This window comes from Sturnira hondurensis, unplaced genomic scaffold, assembly GCF_014824575.4.
Source record: "Sturnira hondurensis isolate 20B ecotype Veracruz unplaced genomic scaffold, ASM1482457v3 Scaffold0003681, whole genome shotgun sequence".
Taxonomy (NCBI): Eukaryota; Metazoa; Chordata; class Mammalia; order Chiroptera; family Phyllostomidae; genus Sturnira; species Sturnira hondurensis.
This window is the reverse complement of record NW_028076312.1, coordinates 5,667,886-5,687,556: the sequence shown is the minus strand read 5'-3', so window position 1 is coordinate 5,687,556 and position 19,671 is coordinate 5,667,886. Positions and strand designations below refer to the sequence as shown.

Genomic DNA, 19,671 nt, shown 5'->3' with positions numbered 1-19,671 from the left:
AGCAGAGGGGGTTGTCCCCCCACCCCAGGGGTGCAGAGGGAGGAGCTGGGTGCACAACAGGGGCTCTAAGGGGGAGACCCCGCCTCTGGGGAGAAGAATGCATCTTCTCGTTTCCTTATTTCTTTTCTCCATTTGTTTTTCATTCAGTAGGTTTTGAAGTTCCCACCTGGGTCAGCTGTTCTGAAAAGAATCAGACATCCCTGAGGGTGCTGCAGCCACCTTCCCTGGGGGCATGGACTCGGGGAGGGCACATCTATCACTGCTTCTCTGGGCTCCCCTTGTCTGCTCTGGGCAGGGGCAGCCGAGGGCTGGGTGGGGCCTAAGGGGGAGTGCCTGCCCGTGACGTGAGAGGCCGTGGGCACCAACAGTGCCCCAACAGGAGCACCCAGAGCGGGGCCACAGGGCAGCCCCAGGGGCCATGGCGACTCGTGTTCACCCCAGGCCCCGCCGAGGGAATCAGGAGGGCTGAAAGGAGAAAACGCAGGGGAATGCGGTGACCAGAAGCCCCTCTCCCAGGACCCTCAGTGAGAGGTCACAGTTGGCTGTTGCCACTTCCTCTTTCTCCAGAATACCTGTCACCAGAAGAAAAGCGCTGCCCCTAAGCGTCCCCCTGCCATGACTCCTCGGTTGCACTCTCCAAGGTTAGCGCCTTCGGGGTTGGAGCAGGTGCCTCCGAGGAATGTCTCAGGTACGAGGGCACCACGTCTGTGCCTGCGCAGGCCACTTGGCTTGGTGACCTGAGGCCTCCTGTGAGCTAAGATGCTGTGAGCTTGTTGGATGGGATGGAAGTGCAGGTGGAATTAGGGAGTCATTTTGGCTTCATTCTAAAATTTACAACACCCCAAGTGCAATCAGCTGGTTGCTTGGGAAAAGCACCTACTGCGGTTTATCCCTCCTGGTCTCAGGTGATTGAGGGAAAACAATTGTGTGCTCAAATGGGACGTCAGACGTTTTCTGTTAGGCTGTATTACGGGCTGACAAAGCCCTGACCCGCAGTACCTCAGACCGGGACTGTGTGTGGAGATCAGTCCGAGAGGACTGTGAAGGTCACATGAAGTCATTAGTGTGACCCCTAATCCTCTGTGGCTGCTGTCCTTATAAGAAGAGATTAGGACACAGACTCACACAGAGGGACGACCCTGTGAGGACCCTGGGAGAAGACAGCCATCTGCGCGCCAAGGGGAGGGGCCTCTCTGAATCCAGAAAGATGATGTTTGAGCCACCCAGGCTGTGGTTCTTTGTTGTGACAACGCCAGCAAACTCATACCGACTGCATATGCCAATTGAAGTGGGAGTTTTCGTTAGTGCGGTTCAAACCGCCTGCCCCCAGACAGAGGGTACGGAGAAAGAACACCTTCACACCACTGATGGGCTGACCGCGGCCCCCACCACCGCTGCAGAGTCCTGCGTCCACTTGCCCAAGCTGGGTCTGTGACGACTTTGTCCCCTTAGCCTGCCTGGCCCCCCTTCCTCTCTTTCTCTGGTGGATAGGCCAGCAATGGCCTGGAAGGAGGGGGGCCCAGCAAAGCCTGCTCCTCAAACCCGCAGCCTAAGTGAAGGGCTGCTCTAGATGACCTCTGACCTCTGACCCTGCAGTGATGTCACAGGGGACACTTAGCAACGGAGGCCTCCTGGGCACACTCTTGGACTGCCCCCCTCGGGAGAGGTTGGAAGCCATGTTCTCTGTCTGAGGCCGTGTTGAAAGCCGGGTCCCTCTTCTTTCCCGAGACCTGACGGGAGCAGGATGGAGAAGGATGCCAGCAGCGTGCACAGGAGGCACCGGCCGGGTGCTGGGGCCCCTCCTTTGGGGGTGGCCACTGGACACCTCAAGGGGACCGGCGAGGTGGCTGAGCTGCAGAGGAGCAGGAGCATGGGTGGCTTACACCAGAAGGGGGACCCTCCGAGCAGCATCCAGAAGCCGGGCAAGGACCTAGGTAGGGCCTGCAGCCCAGCGCTGAGCAGCCTCCCTCCCCTGTGGCCCGCTCGGCCAAGGCCAAGTGTCGGGCACCAAACACGGGTTTTCAGGCGACAACCAGACGGGGGCTCCCGTGAGGCCAAATGAGGGCTGGGCACCCATTGCGGGGGGCCAACTGGAAGTTCCTCTGGGGGCAGGACGAAGGAAGTGAGGACCAACCAGGACCTTGGGGAGCCCTGTGGGCCTGCAAAGCCATCAGACTCACAGGGAATACCATTGCCTCGGGTGAGCTAGCATGGAAAGTGTCTCAGGTTTATAGTGAGACCCTGGGTGACACGGTTTCTCTGAGTCCAACCTCCATCTGATTTAAGGAACCGTGGTACCTCCCAGGGCCTGGGGTCAGCTACGAACCTGTGGGGCATAGTACTGCCTGTCACCCTTGTGGGTAACTTTTAATGTGGCTTTTAAATTGTGAGTAGGTTTGTCCCTTACATTAGGCCATGTTTGCCACTCTAGGATATTTCTCAACATGCCGATTGAGGCCGAGGTGTGGTCATAGAGGGGATGGGCCTCCAAACTCCCTAGTCCTTATTGGACCCGCACCTTGAATATGCCCTCCCACCTGTAGGCATCTTGTGGCACTTCCCCCAGAGCAGCAGGACCCTGCGTTGGCTGCAGGACAGTGATGACTAGCACAGTCACTTGCTGGGGCACTTAGCAGTCTGGTTCTCCTGGGAATTCACACCAGCAAGTGGCCTTTTATGAGGGTGCCAGAAGGCCACGGAAATGCAACAGTCAACGGGAACACGGCTTGTTCAAGCCCCAGGGGTGCAGCTCTGGCCCGTGTGGCTCAGCTGGTTGGAACGTCACCCCATCACTGAAGGGTTGTGGGTTTGGTCCCTGGTCCAGGCAGGTACGGGAGGCAACCAATCAATCTTTTCCTCTCTCCCTTCCTCTTTCCTCTCTAAAAGCATTGGAAAAAAATCCAAAAAGATGTCTTTGGGTGAGGATCAAAAAAATAGAAGGGGTAGGGGCGTAAACATATTTGTTCTTCTGTAGTGTAATAATCCAAACGCGTGTCACTTGAGAAGGAAGAGGACATGCTGGCCCAGCAGCAATGTGGGCGCAGTTCATGTGGCTCCTCCGCCCCCTTCCGGTCAAGTTCTGCACAGGGCCACACTCCTCCAGGCTCACTCGAGGAGCAGAGTTCCCAAAAGAAGAAATCAGCCTAAGTTTGCCTAGGAAATATCGCAAGTAGACACAGAGGGCACATCTCCAGTAACGATGGCTCTGGGCGGCAGGGAGGCCTCTGTGTGGGCCACTGTCTGCCACACAGCCACCAGGGCTCCCAGGCTGTATTGCTCAATCAGGAGCCTGAGGACACAGAGCAGGAGGCCTCGCCAGCCACATGCTGGGGAAGGCTGCCCCTGGCCTTGCTGCCCACACTATGGGGGTGGGGGTGGGGATGGGGGCAGAAAAACTCTTTCTTTCCGGATGCTTCAGATGTATAATAGGAAGAAACAAGATTTGAAGACCTGCCTGGGAAAGCCCTCTGTCCTCTAAAACAGGCACGTATAGGTCAAGAGGCCAGCATAGGTAAATACAGCTCACCTCCTCACACAACCACATCAAAATTACAACTAAATTATAGAATAGCCGTCACATAGAACCATCAGAAATCGAGTTGAATGGAAGTCTGACAAATACAGAATTAAAGAAACCACGTCTATCCAGACTGGAGGAGGGACGGAGATGTGGAATGGGCTAGTCCCACACCCATGTGTGGTGGCTAAAAATTTGATAGGGATATCTTTGGTCCCATGTGAAAAGTCCCAGCTCCACACCAGACCCCCGCCCCTCCAGCCCAGGGTTTCCATGACAGGAAGATAAGACCCTATAATTTCTAGCTCCAAATACCAGCAGAGACTCATTGAGAGAAAGTTCTGGGGTCCCAAGCAGTTCCTCTTAAAGAACCCACACACACAGACTCGCTCAGACTCGCTCCCTCTGAGCTCCAGCACCAGGGTAGCAGCTGGAAGGCACCAGTGGCACACAGGGAGGAACTGAATTGTCTGGCATCAAGGGGTGAGCTGGGGGACAGTTTCTCCCAGACAAAGGTCATTGTCGCTTTTCTGAACCCTCCCTCCATGGAACAACAGAGCCAGCAGGCAGGTGCCATATACGAGGCTCCATCAACCTGTCTAACACTGTTTGCCTGGCCCTGGTGATCCAGTGAGTCTCTGTCCTACCCAACTTATGGGACCGGCCAACCTGTTAACACTGGCTTTTCCATATGAATAGCTGGTCCTGCCTCATGCTTCACAACTTCCTAAATCCTATCAGACAAGCAACAGCCAACCTCAGTGAACCCCCAGCGCCCATACCTCTTGCTAAGTGGTCCCAGGCCCAGCACGAGCAGCAGCCAGCCTGGATTCACAGTTTGACTTTGCCTGGGAATTTCCAGTCCAGCACAAGTAGCAGCCATCTCAGATTGCTTTATAGCCCAGTCAGGATGGCCCAAAGCAAAACACATGTGGGGGCTGAACTTGACCTGTACCACCTGGGAAACCACAGAAGGCACACCCAGTGGACAGCTACAGACCATGTCAGAGTACCACCACCCTGCCCCTGCACTGCTGACTCTCCATGGAAGACAGAGATCGGTGGTCAGTTGTCACAGGCAATCCTTGAAGCTGATGGGTGTGGGTAAATCCCTCCCATTGACCCTCCAACAGCGATCAAGGAACAACTACAAGAGGAGGGTGTACTCAGCCCACATGAAGGGTGCACCTCAAGTATGTAGCTTGGGTGATAGGGGAGGCTGTGCCATTGGACACTACAGGACGCCTACTGCATTAGGCCGCACTACCAAGACAGAGAGTCAAAGCAGCTCTACCTAATACATACAAGCAAACAGGGAGGCAGCCAAAACAAGGAGACAAAGAAACATGGCCCACGTGAAAAAAACAGATCAAAACTCCAGAAAAAGAGCTAAACAAAATGGAGATAAACAATCTAACAGATGCAGAGTTCAAAATACTGGTTATAAGGGTGCTGAAGGAATTTAGTGAGGACCTTAACAGCATAAAAAGGAATCAGCCAGAAACAAAGGACTCACTAATTGAAATAAAGAACAATTTACTGGGAAACAACAGTAAAGTTAATGAAGCTGAGAATCAAATCAATGACTTGGAATATAAGGAAGCAAAAAACAACCAATAAGAACAACAAGAAGAAAGAAGAATTTAAAAAAATGAGGATTGTGTAAGCAGCCTCTGGGGCAACTTCAAGTATTGCAACATTTGCCTCATGGGGTGTCAGAGGAGATGAGAAAAATGCAAGAAAAATGCAAACCTATTTGAAAAAATAATAAAAGAAAACTTCCCTAATTTGGTGACAGAAATAGACATGCAAGTCCAGGAAGCACAGAGAGTCCCAGACAAGATGAATACAAAAGGTCCACTCCAAGACACATCATAATTAAAATGCCAAAGGTTAAAGATAAAGAGAGAATCTTAAAATCAGCAAGAGAAAAGAAGTTAGTTACCTACAGGGGAGTTCCCATAAGACTGTCAGCTGATTTCCCCAAAGAAACTTTGCAGGCTGGAAGGGACTGGCAAGAAATAGTCAAAGTCGTGAAAAACAGGCACTTCCAGCCAAGATTGTTCTACCAGCAAAGACATTTAGAATCAGAGGGCAGATAAAGAGCTTTTCCCAGACAAGAAAAAATAAAGGAGTTCATCTTCACCAAACCATTATTATAGGAAATGTTAAAGGGACTTATTTAAGAGAAAAAAGAAGATCAAAACTATGAACAACAAAATGGCAAAAAAAAATACATATCTATCAACAATTGAATCTAAAAAACTAAGCAAACGTGAGGAACAGAGACAGAATCATGGATGCGGAGAGGGTTTTGATGATTGGCAGATGGGAGGAGGTTTGGGGAATGGGTGAAAGGTGAGGGGACTAAGAAGTACAAATAGGTCGTCACAGAGTAGCCATGGGCATGTAAAGTACAGTGTAGGAAATGGAGTAGCCAAAGAACCTAGACATGACCCATGAATGTGACCAGTGGTGGGGGGACTGCCTGAGGGAGTGGGGAGTGTTGGGTGGAGGGGAGCAAAGGGGGACGATTGGGACAACCGCTAGAGCATAATCAATAAAATAGAATTAGAAATAAAACAGGCACAGACAAGCATACGCACATGAGCACATGTACACAGGCTAGTAGGCTCCTGAGGGTTTTCCAGAAAAAGTCAGTTTTAAATCCCTGCCTGGAAAGTATTGATTCTGGATCATTTCGGTCCTCTTAGCTGAGGTTGAGGCTGGAGTGCTCCTTTTCTCCCTGTGGGTGCCTTCAGAGCTGCCGTCGTCCCCCCTCCTCCTCGGAGGACCCGGTCCAAGACCCCCAGTGAATGCCTGGAACTAATGCTGAGCCCTGTATATACTATGCTTTTCCTACACGTGCACACATTTTCCCTTAAAGGAAACACTTCACGGCTTCTCTTTGCACGCTTGTGCTTTGGGGCTGTTATTAAGGTAAATATCACTTGAACCACACAAGCAGTGTGGTACCATGACAGTGGAACTGGTAACCAGGACGGCTACCAAGTGACTAGCAGGCAGGTAGCCTGCACAGTGTGGGTACACTGGACAGAAGGATTTTCACGTCCTGGGCAGGATGGAGCGGGACAGAGAGAGATTTCAGCATGCTGCTCAGAATGGCACACAGTTAAAAATTTATTCATTGTTTGTTTCTGGCATTTTCCATTTAATATTTTCAGACTGAACGTAAGTGGGGACTACTGTACCAAGTTTTAAAATATTCTCTGAGGACAGTTGTCCTACTCCCTCTCTCACACCACCACCCTTTGCCCTCAGGGCTTTTTGTCCCTGGTGTGGCCAGTGTCTGCCTAGGGACGGCACAGCCACAGAGCAAAAATGTCCCCTGAGCCAGTGTGGGCACTGTGGAAGGAGGACATGAAGGACACCTCGTTCCCATGCGCAGGGAACTCAGACCAGTCAGAGACAAAGAAAATGCCCCAACGACACAGCCCAAGGCCCCATGAGCCGAGCATCAAGAAGGCCTGGCCGTGACGTGAAGCTCCCTCCAAGGCGGGTTGCTGCACACCAGGCAGGGCTGCCCAGGTCCCCAGGAGGGACGGCACTGGAAGATGGCAGGGGTTGGGGGACATGTTCCAGGAGCAGAACAGCGTGAGAGTCTGCGAGGGCTGTCTTGCTCGGACTCCCTAGAGAAAGAAGCAGGAGCAGGATGCCGGGCACCTCCCAGAACCAGGCCGTCACCTCCTCCGTGGGGCAGGTGCCCCAGCGTGAGGCCTGAGAGCCGAATCCACATTGAATGGAAGGCCTGGAGTAGCTGATCCGACAACCAAATTCTGTGAGACAATTCTTGAAGACAGGGCCTGCTCAGAGGTGCCCTGGCCAGGCCTCCCATCAAAAGTATTACTTGAGCCCTGACTGGCATCGCTCGGTGGGTTGTGTGCCCTCCCAGGAACTGAAACTTTGCTGGTTCAATTCCAAGTTAGGGCACATGCCTGGGTTGTGGGCCAGGTCTGCAGGTGGGGACGTGAGAGATGCAACCGATCAATATTTCTCTCTCACATTGATCTTTCCCTGCCTTCCCCCCTTCCTCCCCCTCCATTCTCCTCTCTCAAAAATAAATAAATAATCATTTTAAAAAGTTTTACTTAAAGCTTTGGCATTTCCCCCAGGCTGTGCTGACATCTGGGGCCCTCAGCTGGTGTGTTGGGGGGGGGGGCGAGGAGGGCGCCAAGCTGCTTGTGGGGAGGGGTAGCTACTACAGGGAACCGGTCAACCCAGCCATCCCAGGCTCAGATGTGACTGCACAGAAACAGGACCGTCAATGTCAGTGACCTTGGGTCCCCTCTTAGATCCTCCTGGAAGGCTCTCCTGGTTGGCAAGCTCCTGGAAGTGGCAGTCTCTGTGCTCACTGAAAATTGGTGTGAGACCCATGCTCTGGTCCTGCCAGTGTTGCCAAATGCACTTTCACCTCAATTATTTAATGACAGTCACTACTTACGTGAGGCTGAGGCTGGAAGAACAGCTCGCTGGCTGCCAGGCAGGTTCCGGAGCTACCGAGTACGCTGGTCTCTCACGCCTGGACAAAGATCCTTACTACCTGGACTTGCGTCAGCAATTTCCTCAGATAAATGGCTACACTAAGCCCCAGGCACGCCTTTCAGAGGAGGAACTGTGAGGAGGTGGATTTGCTGGACGAACTGCATGAGGCTCAAGTCCCACTTCCTGGGGCCACATCGCCCTCCCCTGGGGTCAGGCCTGCCCAGTGGGCTCCCGCCCCCACCCTTTATTTCTGCTGCCTCTAGTCCAGGGTGCTGGGGTCAGGGGGATTTCGAGAGGTCCCCCTGGGTCTCACACATTTATTGTAAGGGCAATGCCTCGTGCTTTACCTGGAGTTCTGCCTAGAGAGGTTCCGGAGTGGCCGTGTCCGGGATGGGGTGCTGTAGGGGGTGGGCAACACCCTGGGGCAGGGAATCAAGAGACAACCTGTCAGGATGAAAACTGAGATTGCTTTAGTTGTGAGCTTTGGTTGTCAGGCTGCACCACAGTGTGGCTGGAGCTGCAGGGCGCCCAGCACCCAGTGCCTGTGGGGTGGTCCCACCCATCTCAGTGGGGCTGCGCTATGGGACCCCTGGCCAGCAGCACTCCCAGACCATGTGATGGAAGTGTTATGACAAACTGCTCCTTCCTCCTCAGAGCCTGAAGATCAGGAAAAGATCCTAAAAAGTGACGCCGAAGACACCATCTGGTAGGTTGGCTTTGTCCAGCAGGGGTGGCTTTCTAGAGCCTCGTGAAAGACACAGGAGCCAGTGGGGGCAGGAGGTGGGGCCAGCACCAAGGTCAAGACTTGGAGGCCCTGAGGAGCCCCAGGGTGTCCTGAGAGAACCCCAGGCACTCAGATGGGAGGGCTTGAGGCAGGATGAACTAAGGTAGCTCTTGGGGCTGCAAACCCCCTCCCCTCCCCTGTGCCCACTTCCTCAGGCAGCGCCTCCAGCTGCAGCCCCAGAGTCAGGGAGGTGTCTTGGTCCCAAACCTCGGGGCCCGCTGGAGGCCTCGCACTGGGGAGGGTCTGGATGTGCACTGGTGTGGACGGAAGCAGCCTGAGTAGCACGGCCTTGTCCTCGGCGCCGCTGTAGGCCGCCTACCTTGTCTATGCACCCACCCCCCTGCCCTCAGGGTGGGGCAGCCCTGCACCTTCAGGTCCCTCTCCGCCTACACATACAGGCCAGACCTGCTCCCAGAGCTGCCTGTGTCCCAGAGGGAGAAAGTTGTCATCCTGAAGCTGTGACACTTCCTTCAAACCCTTGTTTCCACTTCTACAGTCAGGCAAGCCTAGAGGAAGACAAGCAGGGAAAGAACCAGGATGCCCTTGGGAAGTCGGACCATGAAAGCAGAAAGTTGGACCAGAAGGTCGAAAAGTCAGACCATGAGAGTGAAAAGCTGGACCATGAGAGTGAAAAGTCGGACCAGGAGGGTGGAAAGTTGGAACCAGAAGTCCAGAAGAGTGACTCTGAGGCCAGCGACCAGGAGCGGCATGAAGAAGACGAGAGCACAGACATACGCACCCAGGAGGCCAAGGTCAGGCCGTGGTCCTTCACAGGCAGTGTCCATGTACTGCTGTGCCCTAGGGGTGGGGCCTTACCTTTAGTGACCTGTTTGGTGTCTTCTTACAGGAACAGGAGTCAGGGTCCATACAGCTGGAAGTCCACCTGGAAAAAAAGGCAAGAGCTTTTTAACTTGGCGACAGAAGTCAGATGGGGAGGCCTATCAGGCATTGTCCTGCTGGACCCTGAGCGCACTGTGGGCATGTGGTCCTGAGTCATCTTGGGAGGACCGTGGTATATAGTCTGGACCAAGTCCTACCCTGACCCCCACAGAGCCTTCCAGGTCAAACTCTGCTCTTGGCCTCATGCTGGGGCGTCCTAACTCCAAACAGTGTGGCAGCTAAAGACATGCGGGTCCCTGACAGGAGCCAACACTCAGCGTGACCTTGGCCCAAGAGAACACCCCCGAGTCCCAGTCCTGGAGCCTGACGTGTTGGCCAGAGACATGTCAGCACTATCATAGGAATCAGCACAGGGCACTTTCTGAGGGAAGGTGGCCATCGTTCTCCATTCTAATTCATACGGTGGGGAACAGCAAGGTAGCTGGATATGTTTTACCAGGATTTATAACAGATGGTCCTTGGTGTGATTCCAGGGGTTTAGGGGAGTCCTTCACCAATGCCAAATCCTTGTCTTGGTGTTGATTAAAGTGCTACCGATGGTGAGACTGTAGATTGAGCCCAGGTGCCCAATGAGATCTTAGGGCAGCAACACCTGAACTCCAGCGCTTTTCACGTCTCAGAGGCAGTCTTTACAATTTGGCAAAGTGGGAGGCAAAGTGAAAGATGCTTCCCGACTGAGCAGGTCTGGGGTGGGCTTGGAGGGACTGCCCCAGATCTGGACGTGCCTGCCCCTGGAGGCCCTGGTTCTCAGAGGGCAGAGGTGGGAGAGAGCCTCTGGGGTCTCAGGGACCTGATGGTAGGTGAGCAGGGAGAGGGAGGAAGGCCATACTCCTCCCTGTCCTCATCTGCCAAAGTGGGCCCACAGACGCCTTGCCATCCGCACTGCCAGCAGCTCTCGCCTAGCTTGGCAGGGGCCCCCCCGAGCACTGCCAGTGTCTGGTGGTCCCAGCGGTAACTGCTCTGACCCTGACTGCCCGGGGTCAGGAGCACACTTTACCTCCCAGGAAGTCTGCTCACCTCCCTAGCTCACCCAAGCTTGTCATCCATGTCTCTTTACTTTCCATTCACAGAAACCATGTATGTTTGTGGAGATTGATCTGGGAGACCACGCCGAGGAGGTAAAAAACCTTCACACAACAAAGCCAAACTACCCGCCGGGAAATGCTTGTGCTCAGGGCCCACAAGGCTTTTTCGGGGCGCGGGCCCTGTGCACGTGTTTGCTGGGTGCTGAGGCAAAGACAGGGACGGCGCATAGAGAAAGCTTCAGGGTGTTGGGGATTGGCCTGATGGGCCGGAGGGCACCCTCTTCTCCTTTTCATTCTCTCTCACTCTAACCTGCACACATTCCAACACCATCAGGGGCTCTTGGGCTGCGTCAACTCTTGGGGTGCCCTGGGCCCTGAGAACTCCTTGTGGGACCATGCTGAGGTGGTAGAAGGGGCACAGGCTTGGGAATTTGGAGACTTGGCCTCCACATCCAGCTCTGCCAGTAAATGCTCAAATGCACCGTACCTCTCCATGCCTCAGTTGTCTCATGTGTAAAATGGGAATCTTAGTAGGACCTGCACCCAAGGGTTGTCTTGTAAATCTCTCAGAGTGTCTGATTACCATCATCACTACCATCATCCTTATCATCACCACCATCATTATCACCATAACCATCACCACCTACACCATCACCACCTACACCATCACCACCAGTACCACCATCATGATTGTCTTCATCACCACCAGCACCACCTACACTATTACCATCATTGCTACCACCATTTTCATCACCACCATCACCCTCATCACCACTATCATCACCTACACCATGACCATCAGCACATCATCCCTATTATCCTCACCATCACCACCATCACCTACACCATTATTGTCATCACCACCAGCACCACCTACACCATTACCATCATCATTATCACTACCGTCATCCTCATTACCACAATCACCATCGTTATCACCACCATCACCTTCATCACCACCTACATCATTACCATTATCACCACCATCTTCATTAGCATCCTCACCATCACCACCATCACAGTCATCACCATCTATACCATTACTGTCGTCACCACCAGCACCACCTACATCATTACCATCATCACCGCCATCTTTGTTATCATCCTCACCATTATCGCATCATCCTTATCATTACCACCAGCAGCAGCAGCATCACTTTTGTCACTATTGTCATCATTGTCACATCATCGTCCTCATCATTTTCTGTAAAGAGAAGTGGTTGACCCAATGGCCTCTCTGGGATGTCTCTCTCCACTTTTCTGTTGGAGTGAGCTGTCATCTTTTAGGAGTTTTTTGTCTTGTAAATTTAATCTCCTGCTGGGAGTTACTTTTTCCAGATTGCCCCTTCTATCTCTGCCCTCAGAACATGCTACACAGTGAAGACAGCTGATTACTGACTCCTGACGAGGCGACCATGGGGCGCCACAGGTTCTAAGGACTCAGGGAGCCTTGGCTTGTGGCAGAGCTGAGACTAAGGGCTCGCTTCTCTGATCTGTAATCCAGAGGTCATGGTGGCCATATCCAGGGCGCAGTCCGTGGTCAGGGTCTCTTAATTAGAAATTTCCGCTTGATGGCGCTCCGTGGTGTGTCCGATGCTCAGGGCCAGTGCAGTCTTCAGGACTCTGTTTGACCCTTGCTCGGGTCCAGCACGTTCAGCCTGGTGCCTGCGGTTAAGTCTTTCCCCCACTCCATCCCCTAAAGGACTTCTGCTGCTTCCCACAGGTGGTCACATGTGCCACGAGAGAGGAGAAGCAGGCCCAGATGGACATGGGGGATTTGTCAGAAGACGAGTGAGTAATGAGTTCACACCTGGGGAGGTGGGGAGACTTTTCCTCCACCACAGTTTCTGGTGGGCCCACTGTGCCATGCAGGGTGGGCAGAGCCAAGCCTGCCTGCCTTCCCTCCTCCTCTGGGGGCACACAGACACCTGAGTATCTACCCAAGCTGGAGGGGCCATGAGGCCAGCAACAGGGCCTCTAGCCACCCACGGGGTCTGGCACAACCTCCAATTCGAGTCCCCCCTCACTCCGTAGCCAGACTCTCTCTCCCCATCCCCCAACCAACAAAATGGCCAGAACATGGAGGATGGAAAGAAGGGAAGAAGAGGTGAGAGCAGGTGTAGCCTTGTGGATATACCAGTTTCTTAGTTTGGGGGTTTGGCTGCAAGGGTCCCATAACTTGGTTCTACAGGCAGTGGGAGGACCCCTCGCATGTGTCCTGACTACCTACACCCTATTGGGGTGCAGACTGTGTAGGGCCTTCAAAGCCCCACCACTTACTTCCTATGGCCATAAAAGGTGATGGGAGAGGGTGAGGTTGGCTCACTTCTGTACCAACCAAGGGCCCAAGGGCCTGTTTTACTTTAAACAATACAGAGAAACACAAGGAAGGAAATAGCAATTCATTCAACTTCTCTCCACTAAAAATTAATAACTGAATTAATATCTTGGTTTAGTTGTTTGCGCACTTTTAATCAGAAAAATTTCTCTCTTTGCTTGTAAAATGGACACCCGGTCATTTTAAATAAATAAGGTGGAACAGCACACCAACGAGGAGGGTTCGAAATCACCCGGCACCCACTCAGAAACAGTGAAAACCGCACAGGAGTGCGTGGTGTTGAAGCACAGATACGGAATAGAGGCCGGCCCGGGGGGCCCCCAGACAGGCGCTCCGGTGAAAATGGGGTCTCCGTGGGCGCCATTTTTCTGGACCACCAGCTCCGCTGAATGCTCATGGCGTTATAGCCCTTCGCTTAATTGCCCATTGCTGTTACTACCACTTTGTCCCCAGATCTTTGTCTCGGAGGAGAGAGCTCCTGTGAGGAAGCTTTATTCCCTCTTCACTCTGAAGATCCTCCTCTTTTCTGACCTTGGCTCCCACAGCCGCTCACGTCAGCTTTGGCGACGTGAAAGACAGCGGGTGGCCTCTTCGCACTCTCAAATCGAGGCTTAAAATGAGTCTTCTTTTCTCTTTGTCTCTTAATGGTCGTGGTGATGGATTCAGCCACACTGGATGCAGCTCGGGGGCTTTATTCTCTGTCCCAAAGGCCAGTCTGGTCCCTTGGTCTCACCCCCAGGGCTCAGCTGCCCCAGAACACCTGTGAGATGGACCAGCACTCCAAAACCAAGCCTTGACCGCTGGAGGCCTCTAGGCCAGTGGGAAGGGGGTCTGCAGTGGGCCCACTTGGAGGGCCAGGCCTGGTCACTTGCTGGGCAAGGCCACCAGTTTGTTCTGCTGCCTTTGCTCACCTGTGGTCTCCGTTTTCCTCACAGCTAAGGCTTCTCTGTCCAGCCCTCTCCCTCGGGCCCATTCAGATGGTGGGACCAGGTACGCATGTGCCGGTGGCCCATTAGCAGCCCCGTAGGATGGACTGGCACCGAGCTGTGGTGGTCCTTGCCACATGAGGGGGCCACTGCCTCCTCCCCAAGTCAGCCTAGATCAGAAGGGGAAGCCCCAGAGACCACCCCACAAGGAGACAAGCACAGGCTGGGACTCTCTGGGAATGTGCAGGGCCGAATGTGGGGAATCATCGCCTAGGACACCTGGCTCAGCTGGGCTTTAAGGTCTCTCATGTCCAAGGGTCCTTTCTGACTCAGGCCTTCTGGGACAGAAGACAAAAGACATGGTGGTGGGCTGGGAAGACTTGGGCATCTGGAAGGAAGGCAAGCCTGGCTCTGCCCTGGAATCCAACTTTGTGCACAGGGCCCGGCAACGGCAGAGGCAAGCCCTTGGCTCCCAGGACTTGAGCAGAGGAGGTGCAGCAGAGGCTGGAGTGGAGACCCTGTGGCATGCATGCACTTGGGGTTGGAGGGGCGCTGCATGGGGCCTGGGCTCCACACTCCAGGCACCTGTGGCCCCATGGCCTTCCTGTCTCTCTGCTCCTCTCTCCACCTCCAGGACCAGTACCAGCTGGGTGTGCTGTATTCCATACTCCACCAGAAAGAAAGTGAAAGGGAGTGTGTAGCAGCCCTGGAGAAGGTACTTTGCACACGGCAGCCGGCCGGGGTGAGCAGGGGGGTCGTGGGAGACAGAGGTAGCATAGAGTGGGGCTAGGTTGCCCATATGACCTCCCCTCAGCTTCCTTGCTCCCCCTCAAGGCCCACCCCTTATGACCAGTAACCGAGGGTCTCCACTTCTGTCTCCTGGGGTCGGCGAGAAGACACAGAGGGACACAGACCAGCAGCATGCCACACGGACCTGTTTCAGGGACACCGGTGACTGCATGGGAATCACTGACCCGCTGGGTGAACCATGATGCCATCTTCCAGAAAGACACAGTAAAGAGTGACCAAAGGTTCTCCCCTTCTGTGGCTGCTCTCGTCAGATCCCGGTTCCTTCCTTTCGTGCATCTCATTCCGTGAAACATAAACTGGGGATGGGAGGTGAGCTCAGGGACAGATTGCAAGGTGGCTGAGCTTCCCAGGCTATGGGTGTGTGACCCTTTGGGTCCTGGGAAATTCCATAAGCAAAGCCAGACCCCCACAGGCCTGGAGTGGCCTACAGAGTCGGTCCCAGATCACGTGAGGGTCCTGCCCTAACGAGAGATGACTCCGGGAGCCCTGTGGCAGGTCGGGCGTTGTTCCCTGTGGTCCCAGGAGGCTGAGCTTTGCCAGGAGTGGAGCACCCTTGCAGGTGGGTGCGAGAGGTGTGGGGCCGCATCTCACACAGACCCTGATTGGGAGCCCCGAGGGCCACGCAGACAAATCAAGGGGCAGGGAGAGGCTGCCTGCAGGGGATGGGACAGATGCGGGCACAGGGCCGCACAAAGGAGGCCTTGACAAGGGCTGTGGAGCCCTTTGTTTGGCTGGCTGGGTCTCCGCAGACCCAGTGAATATATGCACTGCCCTGTGATTCAGCTGGAGACTGAGAACCACAGGCCTCGCCTCGCCCTGTAAGTGGCGTCCCACCAGGCTGCACCCAGCATGCACACTCACTCTCACATGCAGATGTGTATATCCACACACACTCTCACACACGTACACAGGCAACGCGCAAACATGCATGTTTGTATATACCACACACGTGGCACACATGCACACATGTGCATGCACCACGTGCATACACACAGGCACCCCTCACACACGGCACACCCACCACACACAGTACACAGGAGTGGGCGGGGGCATGGGCAGGTGGCCAGCAGCATCTCTGAAGACCATCTGGGCCCAGAGGTCAGAGGACACAGGTGAAAACCTCAAACACCCATCATAGAGGTGAGACATGTCGGCCATCTCAGTTCTCCCCCGGACCCTGTGACCACTGTCTGGATGAGACTAGGGAGGCGCAGAGACAGCCGGAAACCAGCAGCTTCGACCCTGCCCCCAGAATGAGCTTTCTTGCTCGGGTGTGGGGGCTGCAGCTGGACTGACAAATGAGCAGATCGCAGAAAGGGCTGCGGGACTGGGTGCTCATGGCGCCTTAGAGGCTGGGTGTGGCAGCTCATCCCCCTGGACAAAGAGACGTCAAACAGGTACCCTGCGTCACAGCCCTCAAACAGAAAGGCACCCAGGAAGCTTCCGGAGAAACAGCTGCATTGTCCCTCCGCGGGTGCGGGAGGAGGAGACCTCTGCCCCCTGCCCCAGGGCCCTCGCTGCAGAGCAACATTGCTGGGCTGTTCTCTGGTTCCTCTGCACCTAGCACTGCACCACAGGCCAGGAAGGTGGCCGGGCCAGGCTGCCCTTTTCTGTGTCTCCGTCATCCATCCCTTACCACTGTGAGTGGCTGGCCTCATTCTGAGCCTCGTGCTGCGTGTACTGGCCACCGCGGAGCCTCAGGGGCCCAGAGGCCCCACCCATTTGCACAGTATGGCTAGTTTGGGAGTTATCTTTCACTAATTTAGCAAATAAATCCTCCCAAATCATTTTACTGTTCATCGGGCCTCTGAACCTCAAGCCTCCAGGTAGTTCTGTTTGCCGGTGTCGTCTGGGGGCGTCTGTAGAGAGAGCTAGTGCAGGGTGACCCTGGGTGGGAGGGACAGCCCAGAGGAACCCTGGTTTGCAGGTAAGGTGGTTGTGGCTTCTGCCCACATGCCAAGCTCCGAGGTGTGGTCAGGGAAGCCAGGTCTCCCTGGAAGTTAGAAACCCTTGAGCAACGAGGCATGTGGAACAAGATCTGAGTCTCCATTCTGGGTCGTCCGGGGCCAGCAGAGGCCCCCTTCTGGCCAGCAGAGGCTCCCACAGAGCAGGCCTAGCTACTTGTGGGCTGTGTCCCCAGCCCTGTGCAGCCCGCCTCTCTCCCTGCTGCTGGAGAAAGGCACCAGCCCCAGGGGTGGTGAGGAGTGAGGTGAGCCCTGGAGGCAGAGGAAGAGCAGGTGACCTTGAGGAATCTGTAACCCCCAGAGTGAGGACTGTTTCCTCACTGTTGCTGCCACAACTACTTGTTTGCTTCAGTGTAGCAGGAAAAGCAGAGCCTCCACCCTGTGACCCCCTGGTGGCTGTTGGAGCTGCTTCTGCCAGGTCCCAGTGGGCAGGCTCGGCCAGTGCACAGTGGTGAAGGTGGAATGGGGCGCCGGCACTGGCCAGGCCGGCCCGCATATAGAGGGGCCATTTCGGTTTAGGAAGGAGTGAAGCCAAATGGTCCAGGCTACCTGTATAGCTTTCCCCCAGACTTCCCCTTCCTTGGGGGGTCCCCCCACCGACTCAGCTTAAGGAGGCCACGGACACAGGCTCAGTCAGTGGCATTTTCTGTCGCAGACAGGCTTGCCCAGTGATCCTTGGTGGTGGCTCCCTGGAGACCTAGGCCTGATCCGGGTCCCTCCTCGGCCCCTGCTGGCCCCCCACCTGCTCCGATGCAGCTGATGAGGGAGGCCAACAGGGTCCTCCTGGGGCGGGAAGGGCAGGCCTCAGGCAGCTCTCGGCCACTTCCAGCCCCAACAACACCTGGGTGAAGGTCCCTCCCTTGGGCCCCAAGCATCCTGTGGCGATGCCTCCACCTTATTCTTCCCAATATTAGTCTTCTGCCCCAAATCTGCAATTTCATGGTAGATCGCGTGGGAAATAACAAAAAGTATTTAATCTGTCATTTCATTACTTTCAGTTTATCAGAATTTTTGTATATTTCTCTGAAATTCTTTCTCTACATACATATGGAGAGAGCTATATATGAGATAGATACATATTTTTTTAAAAATTGGTATCATGGTACCATGTATTTTTAAAAAAATTTTGTAGCATGTATTTTAAAATAAGTTTTTACTATGACACATGCATATTCTCCAGTGTCATCCATGAATTGTCTGTGAAACTCCTCCCAGTGACAGGCCCTGCTCTAAAAGCTGGGGACCCAGGGGTGATTGAAACAAATGTCTCTTGGAGCTTGCATGCCAGTGGGGGAGACGATGATGGACACCCAGTGCGTCTTCATTTACCTGCTGGTAGTTCTCTACAAATACACAACATCGCTTCGAAAAGCCGCCTTCGGCCACCGCCCCACCCCCCAGGGCACGGAGCGCCGCACCTTCTGAGCAGCGCGCAGATCCGATCAGTGACGTGGAACGTTGATGGTGGGTCCAGGTCCTGATGGAGGGGCTCGCAGAAAGAATGAGGTACAACTAACTGCCAACAATGGCAAACACTTAGAGCAGTTCGTGTGTTTTAAGTCATGAATTCTACAACAACCTACTAAGATGAGCTCTCTTGTCATACCTACTCTGTAGCCCGTAAAGTGCCGGGTGCCTGGCAGGACGGCAGGTTCCAGAGCTTAGAGGGAGAGGCAGCAGGGGCTCTAGGGAACGCTGATCACTAACTAGCAGGGAGATCCCGCCGGCCGTTGCCTTCAGAGGTCGCTGGACCCACGCGCCAGCCTAAACATGCTGTAGATGCTACGGCTGCTTTTGTCTGTTTCCCCACAGAAAGTGATTTTTAAAAAGGGACGCATGTCTCCTGCAGCAAACCTGCCCGTTCCCAGAAATCGCGCAGGGCCAGGCCCGGCAGCAGCGCTTGCCCAGCAGCGCCCCCTAGTGGTGGGTTGAGCTCAGCACACAACCTCTCAGTCTGGAAGTCCCCACCATCTGAAATCTTTAACCAAGAGGAGGCAGCAGAGTGATGCTTCATCACTCTTAGAGAATTTTAACTCTCCTCTATTTATTCACTTAGAGGAGGGGCTAGAATGTAAATTCGTTGCTGGCCATCAATCTGTGGGCAGGACTCAGGGATTTGACCCAGGTCCCATGTGCACCAGGCACCTCAGCTGCACCAGTTCAAGGTTCAGAACTTCCACTTGCAGCCCAGAGGTCAAGTACCCAGGAAACTGGCTCTCCCTGCACCATAATCTTGTGACCTGTGACCCCATGAACTCTGTAGAACAGACGGATCTCCCTGGCATCTCTATCTAAAGAGTCCTGGGTGCCTTCTCTGGCTGGATGAAGCTTAGCTTGTGTGGGAACTCACTCTCCAAATGTATCTTCTTCAGTGACCTGAGAAATTTCACTGCACAAGATAAAAAGCAAAACTTCCTCAAAGTGCTGACATCCCAAGGCCTCTGTGTGCCCTGGCGTCACTGATGGTCTCAGCCCCCAGTGATGCTGGGGCATGGAAGGCCTGCCTTGGAGGAGGGCGGGAGCTGAGTAAAGATGGCCTGGCCAGTGCCTGAAAAGGGATTTCATTCTGGGAATGCTGGGGCTGGGGGCTTCCAGTAGCAGCTCCGAGTTCGGGTGTCTGGGACCGGCCCAGGCCTGGTGGTAGGGAGGGCACTCCTGTGTCTCGCCGTCACTGCTCCTGCCCTAGGATCCTGCCCTTCCCAAATGCAGCTTTCCTGAGAACCTACCCATGTACCCCGGGAGAGGGGACAGGGGAGGAAGGGCAACCTGGGGGCAAGGTCAGAGGGAGACCCCTGTGCTAGGTTGGGGTGGCCTCCCGGGTGCTGACTTCTGCAGTACATGAAAGTCAACAGGACAGGTGTGGGCTGGGTTATAGGAACCCTAGTTAGAACTGGCAGGACCACC

The 19,671-nt window shown here is 54.4% G+C and overlaps 1 protein-coding gene across 1 annotated transcript; it reads left to right on the top strand.

Annotated features, from left to right (window-relative positions):
* The first annotated feature begins 1,494 nt into the window (after positions 1 to 1,494).
* CUNH13orf46 (chromosome unknown C13orf46 homolog) lies at positions 1,495 to 14,729 on the top strand. The gene is made up of 6 exons (XM_037042141.1): positions 1,495 to 1,934; positions 8,675 to 8,726; positions 9,301 to 9,556; positions 10,775 to 10,822; positions 12,453 to 12,520; positions 14,628 to 14,729. Exons 1-6 carry the CDS (start codon positions 1,745 to 1,747, stop codon positions 14,692 to 14,694), a joined length of 681 nt encoding a protein of 226 aa, XP_036898036.1. The 5' UTR covers positions 1,495 to 1,744; the 3' UTR covers positions 14,695 to 14,729.
* Positions 14,730 to 19,671: the final 4,942 nt, after the last annotated feature.

Coding starts and splice junctions, on each gene's coding strand:
- CUNH13orf46 (XM_037042141.1), top strand. CDS start 1,745: ATGGAGAAGGATGCCAGCAGCGTGCACAGGAGGCACCGGCCGGGTGCT. Junction 8,727..9,300: donor GACGCCGAAGACACCATCTG/GTAGGTTGGCTT, acceptor CCACTTCTACAG/TCAGGCAAGCCTAGAGGAAG. Junction 12,521..14,627: donor GGGGATTTGTCAGAAGACGA/GTGAGTAATGAG, acceptor CTCCACCTCCAG/GACCAGTACCAGCTGGGTGT.